Raw genomic sequence first — 9,656 nt, 5'->3', positions numbered from 1 at the left:
TTCCACTAGCTATCTTCACTAGCAGGAATGACCAGAGAAAATCCCTTCTCCCTTGTCATTCCTGCTCTACAGGAGCCATTTCAAGCTTACCTTATTCTAAGCAGTTTATTGTTCATGGGAAGGTGGCTGTGATGAGCTGAGATTCTTATTCCTTCCATTATCTGTTAGCAAGACAAGCAAAAGGAGCAAGAACTCTGCCAGTGCCTTCCCTCAGCTGAGGATGAGTGTTATGGTTTTCCCTTCCCATGAGCATGTGGGGGAAGCCACTGCTAGCCTCAAGCCTCAGCTGCCAGTCCAAATGTAAGGACACCTTGCGAAGAACATTCCATTCAGGCAGAGCAGAACTTCATACTACTTAGCATAACATATAGCTTGGGTCTCATTCTGTTGTCTTTACTGTTAAACATTCTGTTTAGATTCCTGATGATTGAATACCCACATATGCCTTTGAGAGGTGTGAGACTTCATAGGGGGTTGGCGATAGGCATGTTGCCTGCCTAGTGCAAAAGTCGCAGGCATCACATTGTCTAGATACTGTAGGGGAGGAGTTTGCATACATGGTATACATTAGCATTAGTGACCATGGGACATACAGTAAAGAGAGTCCTGGAAGCGAAATGTATGTATTTTAGTAAAATAGTATTTTTATCAACTACTATTGATCCAGTGTACTAACTTAGATGGACACAGTTGCAGGCTCTCTGTGAATGAGTCAGGTGTTCAGATTTTTTTTAAAAAAAATGGCACCTGAGAACGTTTTGGACTAACCAGTCCTTTATTAAAAAAAGGAACTCTACTTGTACGGCACTGGAACTACATTGCTAATTCAATTTAAAAAGTACTGAAAGCAACTTTTAAAGTTCTGGGGGGGTAGACAGTGCTGTAATTGTGAATATGGCTATCTTAAAGTTACTTTAATATCAAAGGTATTTACAGTTGAATGAGGGAAAACTGCATAGATATTGAAAGAGATATTGTGTACATTTAAGAGTCGCTTAAAAAGGCTGAAACACTCTTTAAAGTCTTGATTTAGAACTCTAATAGAGCTTTAAAAGGGTACAGCCATGGAATTTAATGAGTTTTATAAATCACAAAGGTGAGAAGAGAAAGTAAACACCTTGACTAAAAGTTACACACTGTTGATGTTTGGATGAATCTAAGCATTGAAATGATTTTTTTAATAAAAAATATCTTTATACAGCTAGATTAATTTAAGGAGAGCAATGTGATACGTTTTAAATCCTGAGGATAGGACAAGGTGAAGTGTAAGCCACCTAAGGGAAGATTCATATTAACACACACTGTAAACAAGTACATGATCTAGGATAAGAAATGTGTGGAAGAGTTTAAAAACCACTGTTACATTCTATATGTTTAATTTGGATGTGCATAAAGTATTCAAAATGGTTTTATCCTGACTTTTATTCCTGAAATGGAAAAGTCTATATATGCACAATTTTATGCATGTTGTTAAGTTTCACTATGCTCAAAGGGATTTATTCAAGGATTGCAACTCAAAAACTTTTTTAGATTCAGCATAAAAATGGTAGATTTCCATGATTAGTGTATGTAAACCAGATTTCAAAGTGCCCAAGATTCCAGGATTGGAGGCTTCCTTAAGTTCACAAAATTAATTTGGGAAGCTATAGTTGCTAGAAAACTGAACATCCTTAAAGGTAAAGGGACCCCTGACCATTAGGTCCAGTCATGACCGACTGGGGTTGCGGCGCTCATCTCACTTTATTGGCCGAGGGAGCCGGCGTACAGCTTCTGGGTCATGTGGCCAGCATGACTAAGCTGCTTCTGGCAAACCAGAGCAGTGCACAGAAACGCCGTTTACCTTCCCGCGGGAGCGGTACCTATTTATCTACTTGCACTTTCACATGCTTTCGAACTGCTAGGTTGGCAGGAGCAGGGACCGAGCAATGGGAGCTCACCCTGTCACGGAGATTCGAACCGCCAACCTTCTGATCGGCCAGTCCTAGGCTCTGTGGTTTAACCCACAGCGCCACCCGCGTCCCTATGAACATCCTTGCTTGTTCTCATATAACAGCAACGTGATAGATCTCTTGATGAGTGAAACCTGATAATGGAAGGTGGCATGCCTGCTCAGGAAACATTCAACTTGATCCATACCTTCCATTTTTAAACCAGGAAGTGTGCAAAACACAATGCAAATCAGATAATGGAATGAATATTGGAGTGCATGTTCAAGATACAATTGTGTGTTTCAGATTCAAAATCTATGTCCTGGACACTTTTTCAAGACAGTTTGTCATGACCTAGGTATCCAACTCCATCCTCAGGGGAAGATGTCTTGGGTTTAGGTGGTAGCTCAATTAGGAGGATTTGCATTCCCATTTAATTTGCATAATCCACATGCCACCCTCAAACAACACTAATCCTGATGCTTCCTGTGAATTCCAAGTTTACCCAATACAAGGATAATTCAATAAATTGGGCTCCAGGTCACCCCACTTGGGGACACAGATGATTTATTTTAGTATTTTGGGGTGGGTGAATCAATTGTACTTTTGGTTATTCCTCTTTCCCCACCCAGTACTTCCTCAGTGTTTTCAGTTTACAGTGGTACCTCGGGTTAAGTACTTAATTCGTTCCGGAGGTCCGTTCTTAATCTGAAACTGTTCTTAACCTGAAGCACCACTTTAGCTAATGGGGCCTCCTGCTGCTGCCGCGCCACTGGAGCACGATTTTTGTTCTCATCCTGAAGCAAAGTTCTTAACCTGAAGCACTATTTCTGGGTTAGTGGAGTCTGTAACCTGAAGCGTATGTAACCCGAGGTACCACTGTATTTCCATCCATGTTCGTAACATTTTCCTGAGCAATCCTAAAAGATAGATCCCTGAGATTTGCACAAAACCAGAGAACTGCACAAGGAAACCACATTAAAAAAATTTTTTTATGTGATTTGCTTGTGCAGAGGTTTCTGTTTTGTTCTTTTTGCAATTCTGAAGAATCAAGTGGGGATACACCAGATACTCTGAAGCAATCTGAAAAGGGGGTCTAGAGTCACTGGGGGGCCAAACACTCTTCTGCAGATCTTCTAGGACCGTCACCTGGATCTGACTACACATTCTTCATACCCATGACCCCTTAGCTATGACACTTAGAATCACAGAATTGTAGGGTTGGGAGGAACCCTGAGAGTCATCTAGTCCACCCCGCTGCAGTGCAGGAATCTCAGCTATAGAAAGCACCCATAACAGATGGCTATCCAACCTTCTGTAAAAAACCTCCAAGGAAGGATAGTCCACACCTCCCAAGGGAGACTGTTTCACTGTCAAACAGCTCTTACTGTCATCTTCCTGATGTTTAGTTGGAATCTCCTTTCTTATAACTTGAAGCCATTGGTTTAAGTCCTACCCTACAAAGCAGGAGAAAACCAGTTTGTTTCCTCTTCCATGTGACAGCCTATGAGATGAAGATGGCTATCTCCTCTCAGTATCCTCTTCTCCAGGCTTAACATATCCAGCTCCTTCAACTCTTCCTTATAAGGCTTGGTTCCTAGTCCCTTGATCATTTTGGTTGCCCTACATTGGGTGGGGGTCACACCTCCCCAAATCAAGGCCCTCCTAGATGGCCATGCTAAGGCTAGTCAGGAGTACATTCTATCAATTTTGGCTGATATACCAGCTTCCTGGAAAGAGGTCTAAAATCTTGACTACTGCAAAAAAAGCAAACAATAATAAAAGCAAAAAAGCAAACAATAATAAAATCATCACACCATTAAAAAAACTAGGGAAGGTTTATTTTAAATAAATAAATAAATAAATAGTGCAAGGAACATGTAATGCCTCTTCTCTTTAACATTCATTGTTTCCTGGCTAATATCTGGGTGCCCTTTATGCTCTGAGCTGAAGCAGAAAACGGGATTGCAAAGAGGTTTTCGTTTCTGGATATCGAAGAACTGGAACATTATGGACAAAAGAGCTCGTTCAAGTCCGTGGGTGCTGCAACCCGCCCTGAGGCGTTATCGTGAAGGGCGGGTAAGAAACGGAATAGATAAATAAAAAGGAAGGAAGGAAGGCAGCATCTGAACCGGTTCGAGATCCTTCAGAGATGCAGGACTTGCGTGGGCACGACGAGGCGCCCTTCATTCAGAGCACGAGCGCCTTGGCGGGCGCGCAAGGGAAATCCTCGCGTGGCTTTCACGCGCCACGAACAAAGAGCAGCCCTGCCTTAGCGAGAGGAGCAGGAAGCGCGCAGCCAGAAATGCGGGGCGGTTCGTCCGCCGGCCGCCGCGACTGACTGGCCTCAGCTCGGCGTCCCTCCTCAGATTCTTCCGAGGGAGCCCGACGCGCGCGCCTTCCCACGGCGACCCGTGAGAGCCTGGCACAAGGCCCGAGGGCGCCCGCCATAGTGCCAACCCTCTGCTGGAGCGGAGGGCAGGAAGGGCCGAGCCCTGCGTCGCGGGCAGCGGCGGGCCGGGTACGCTGTGCTCCCAAGAGCCTCGAGTGAACGGCCGGGGTGGGGGGGCAGGGCTCCAGGGAGGGCCTCGGAAGCACGAGCAGCGTAAAACAACCGACCTCCGCTCGTCAGGGAGCGTGTGCGTTTTTGGGACGACAGTTGAGGGGGAGGAGTGGGGAAAAAGGCGCGGAAGTTCATTCACGTAGCCGCGAGCTACCTCAGGCGCAGCTTCACCGGGCAAGCGCGAAAGGGAACAGGACAGGAGGGAGGGGGCAGAGGCGAGCCGCGGGCACGTGACAGCCTGCAGGCGAGTAGGAGGAGGAGGTGCGCGGGCCCGCACGGCGCGTGCGCCGCTCGAGGCGCGCCGGCAACGTCACATGGGTGCGTGCGCACGTTCTGTCCGTCGGGTAACACGATTTTTGACTGTGAACATAGAAGGAGGAGGAGGGGTGAGGGGTTTCTACCCGCCCTGCTCACAATCTCACGGTAACTGGCGGGGAAGGGGAACGCCTCGCTCTTATTTACCCGCGCGCTCGCTCGCGCGCGTGCCCCAGAAGTGACTCGAGCGCAGTTTTCCGCGTGTCCCGCACACCACCTGCCAGCTGAGAAAATCGACACCCCTTCGCGGGAGGCCGTGAGCGAGCGAGAGGGCGGGCGGGATCGAAGCCTCGGAGGAGGAGGAGGAGGAGGGGCGGGAACTCTGAGGCGGCGCGCGGCTCCTCGCGTGTCAGGGAGGCTCCTCGGCGCCACGCGGGGGCTGGGAGTTCGAGGCGCCTCCGCGTGCCGTGTGAAGCTGCGCTGCGGCTGCGCTGTTCCCGGGTAAGCGGCTGCGCCGAGGCAGAAGGCGAGAGCGAGGCGGATCCCGGGCGGCTTCGGGACGGGAGGCTTCGGCTCGCGTCCAGCCGCGCCGGGGGCCGGTGGGGCGCTGCACCCCTTGCTCTTCGGGTCGGGCACGTGCACGCCGAACTCCCGAGTAGGCCGCCCAGTTTGGGAAGCTTCGGGGCCTTTCTGACTTTCGCCCCGCTCGCTGCCTCCGCCGCTTTCCCTCTCTTTCTCTTTCCTCCCCCGCCCCTCGTCCTCGGCAGCGTTATGGCGGTTTCGCCGTCCATGTTGGTAGCATATGTTCCTTCGGCTGGCGGCTTGCGAAGCTGCGCTTAGGGCAGAGTGGGGCAGCGGAGACGGGGCTTCGCCTCGGAGGGCGATCCTGACGGGATTCCTGCGGGTCGCTTCCTACGGGAGCACGTGACTGCCCGGGAGCTTTCAGGTTGAAATGTCAACAAACACGGGCAAGGACCTCGATTGCGCTTTCGCACAGACTTGATGATGTTGGCGAGTCCTGTGCAAACCTCCGTAACGCCGCAGCCCTTTACTAGGAAGTAAGTAACGCTTACTTCCAGGCCAATCGCGTTTAGGTTCATTTTGACAGGTGTGAAATGCTGGCATGGAAGTTATATTCTGGCTCATACGTCATTTCTGAAAGGCAAAACATTCTCCAATTCTCCCCTCTCCCCGCCATTCATTATTGCTTAATGGAGGAGAGGAAAGATTCAAAGTGTGAATGTTGTTGTTATGATTTATCGGCAAGCCAGTATTAATCCCAGACAACCCCAGTGTAGGAAGTAAAATATGAATAAACTTTAGCAACGTTGTTTAAGCCTTGTGACTGTGTTTACAGCTCTTGACATGCTGTATTGCAAGCTAATTTTACAAATGTTTATAAAATAGAGAAAATCTATACATTTTTGTATAGATCTAATGTACAGTCTCCCACCCCAACATTTTAGAACTTATTAATACAACATTTTTATCCCACCTTTCTTTTAAGGTACTCAAGGTGGTGTACATTATTTCACCTCCATGTTACTCTCACAACAACCCTATGAGGCGCGTTAGGCTGAGACGTAGTGACTGGCCCAAGGTCACCCAGTGAGCTTCATGGTTGAGTAGGGATTTGAACACCAGTTTTCCAGGTTGGAAACAATATAACAAGTACTTTAGAGTTGGTGGATTCTGCAGTTGTGACAGAGCTCTGATAGTGGCAGTAAATACAGCCCAGAGCCATCTTTCTCTGGAATACAATTGGTTGAGTTGAATGGATTTGTTCTAGAGTAAATATTTTGTTTTATATTAGTGTTGATATACTAACAAATTTCAACAAATGGAAAATTGCTACACAATTACATTTCTTGTACTAAGTAGATCATTGATACTTTCCAAGCTAGCTCAGAATAATTCCTTAGAATGTATGTTACTTTGTTCTTTATGCCTTAATCTTTAAAACAAATTTAAGGTTGTGATCAGTAACTTGTTCCTTAAGGTTAATTTCATGCGTTTAGAATACCAGTTATGTGATTTAATAGTAATGCTGCTCTAAAGTTCTACAGTGCCAGAGTAAAAATCATATTTTGTGGTACAATTCAGGTGAAATGGTTGGCTAGGTTATACACACATTTTCAGATGCAATTGCTGCTAATGTTTAGGTAGCAGCACAACCCTATTATGTTATCCCATCTTTCCTCAAAGAACTCATGCTTTTCTCCTGCTGCTTTGGAGCATCCCTGGTGTATTTTTTGCTGTGCTGGGGGTTGGGTAGGAAAAGAAGGGAAAGCCAGTTTGTACAAGCAAAAGTCTGTTGCACAAGTAGGAAACCACAGTTAGACATCAGCCACTATTTTTGGTTCTGTGGTTATTTTTTGTTATTGTGTTGTTTGTTGACCTTTGAATTAATTGCCCCATAATTTGAAATGAAAATCTCAGTTAAAATTCTTACCTCTGACATGAATCTACATTTGCCAAGTGGCGAAATTTTATCGAAATCATTGTGGAAGCTGACAGTAGCAATGTATTGTTTTACGTGTAATGACTGTCACTGTGATAACTTCTGAGGGGATCATTTATCATGTATAATGTCTTTCTCACATTACATGGATGTTACATATTTCATTGACCTCCCCCTCCAGGATGAAGAACATGAAGAAAAATTTGCCTGTATTGTGAAATCTTTGGAGAAATTTCAGTCCATAATGGAGAATCGGCCAGTTGTGTTGGGGAACCAGGATGGTGGAACACCACCCAATGCAGCACCTGCTCTTTATGTTCTCGTGAAACAGCCACAGATCACTGGAAAAGCTGACCAAGGAGACTTAGTTTCAAATCAAGAGGACAATGGCCTTGCTAGCAGTATAGCAACACCTGTAAAAGCGAAAGTGAAGACCTGCCTTCCAGCAGATTGCACCTCAGGAAGCATTACTGTTACCTTGGACAACAACAATATGTGGAATGAGTTCTACTATCGCGGCACAGAAATGATTCTGACTAAGCAGGGAAGGCGGATGTTTCCATACTGTCGATACTGGATAACAGGCTTAGACTCCAAGCTGAAGTATATCTTGGTTGTGGATATTTCTCCTGTTGACAACTTACGCTATAAATGGAATGGCCATAGTTGGGAGCCCAGTGGGAAAGCAGAACCCCATGTGCTGGGAAGAGTATTCATTCACCCTGAATCGCCTTCTACCGGCCGTTACTGGATGCACCAACCAGTCTCTTTCTACAAACTCAAACTTACTAACAATACCTTGGACCAGGAAGGGCATATCATTCTGCACTCTATGCACCGCTATCTACCTCGGCTACACTTGGTGCCTGCTGACAAAGCCACAGAAGTTATTCAGCTAAATGGTCCTGATGTCCATACCTTCATTTTCCCACAGACAGAGTTCTTTGCTGTGACTGCCTATCAAAACATACAAATTACACAACTGAAAATAGACTACAACCCGTTTGCTAAAGGGTTCAGGGACGATGGCCTGAGCAGTAGATTTCAGCGTGATGTGAAGCAAAATGGTAGCTCAGACCAGGAAGGAGGTAGCGTTAATAGTTCTCCAAGCCATCACAGACATCTCACTGAAGGTGAAATTTTTGATCCAGAGCAGAGGGATATAGAGACATCACTTAGTGCAATGTGTAACGCAGATTTGGATAGAGAATCCATCAGTCCATATCATGACTTTCTGGGTTTTATGGAAACAGATACGTGTGATAGTCCAATATTAAAACAGGAAGCACCTGAAAGGTAGGCTCAAAAGTTTTTTTTTTAAAATTGTGATCAATATTTGGATAAATAATCTGCTCTTAACCATGCTGGGTACAAATTATACTTTAGATAAAAAAATTAATAGATATCTGCCTATAGTTAGAAAAGGAAGGCAAATCAAGTTTTGCAGAATAAGCAGCATTCTGCAGCAGTAGGCAGTATTAAGCTACGATGAACATTTCTTAATTTGTTCCCCTGTACTGCTTATGCATTTATTCCTACATGTAGTAGGAGGAGTTTCCTTATATTTTGGAAATGTTAAAGTGTGTGATCCATATGAATATTTTCCTGTACACTCATCAGTTAAACAGTGTATTTATATTGACCTCATATTGAGGTTATTTTGTGGAGAAATCCCTTCAAGCACCCAAAGCAGATCTGAAAAATATATATATGCCATTGCACTCTCTGGAGGAAGAACTGTGCATAAGCAAACACATTGAAATTTTTGGTAGATATTCCTGGATATTACTTGACTTAAACATCCTTCTTGCTTTTATTTTAGGAAGTATTGACCTGGCTGTGTCCAATGTTTTGCCCTCTGCCCCTGAGCTTGTTGAGTAAAAGTCTTTCTAAATGGGTAGAATATAAGGCTGGGATTATTTTTAGCCAATCAAAGTCTGCATTCCTTTGCTTACTTAGGAGTAAATTTTGGAACACAGTGGTCCTTATTTCTGAGAAAGCATGCTTATAGTTGTGCTGTAAAAGTTCAAGGTGCCTTCATCATAACATGGTATCATGTATCAAACAGCAAAAGTGAAGCTTGCTGAATACCTGTATTTTGCCACTTTCCCAAGGCATTTGCCATGCCTTCAAGTAGCCATCCAACAGCTATATTGAGTTTAAAGAGCTGTTGAAATCTTGCCCACAGGTGATGTTATTGGAGTCTTTGTGAGGCACTTCGATGGTGAAGTCACTTATATTTGTGCTGAATTTGATGCTGGCATTATTGCAAATCCAGTGAAAGTAGATTCTAGAGCATTAACTTTCATCATTAATCTAGTCAGGTTGTTGGTATCAGTTTCAGCTAATGATACCTGTTTTTTTTACCCTTGCCTTTTGACTTTTAATAGCCAGAGGAGATTGACTGGGTGGATCAAGGAGGTGATAAATTCCTCTTTACAGGTAGAGG

General features: G+C 45.0%; 1 protein-coding gene and 1 long non-coding RNA gene across 5 annotated transcripts in view; both read left to right on the top strand.

Moving 5' to 3' along the window:
• The window catches only part of LOC310766305, an 818,379-nt gene that overhangs the window by 582,076 nt on the left and 226,647 nt on the right, over window positions 1-9,656 (top strand). The window lies entirely within an intron of this gene.
• The window catches only part of MGA (MAX dimerization protein MGA), a gene marked incomplete at its 5' end in the record, with an annotated part of 36,554 nt that continues 31,674 nt past the window's right edge, over window positions 4,777-9,656 (top strand). The window contains 2 exons of one of the 4 annotated variants that reach the window (XM_083607869.1): window positions 4,777-5,804; window positions 7,389-8,503. In XM_083607869.1, coding sequence (XP_083463995.1) covers window positions 7,452-8,503 — 1,052 coding nt within the window. Of the gene's footprint in view, window positions 5,805-7,334; window positions 8,504-9,656 lie in introns of those variants that run through there. The other 3 variants (XM_083607867.1, XM_083607868.1, XM_083607866.1) reach the window with 3 other exon arrangements.

Source organism: Podarcis filfolensis, assembly GCF_964270895.1.
Source record: "Podarcis filfolensis genome assembly, chromosome: 1".
Classification (NCBI taxonomy): Eukaryota; Metazoa; Chordata; class Lepidosauria; order Squamata; family Lacertidae; genus Podarcis; species Podarcis filfolensis.
Note: the sequence above shows the minus strand (reverse complement) of the source record. Positions and strands in the feature narration are given on the sequence as shown.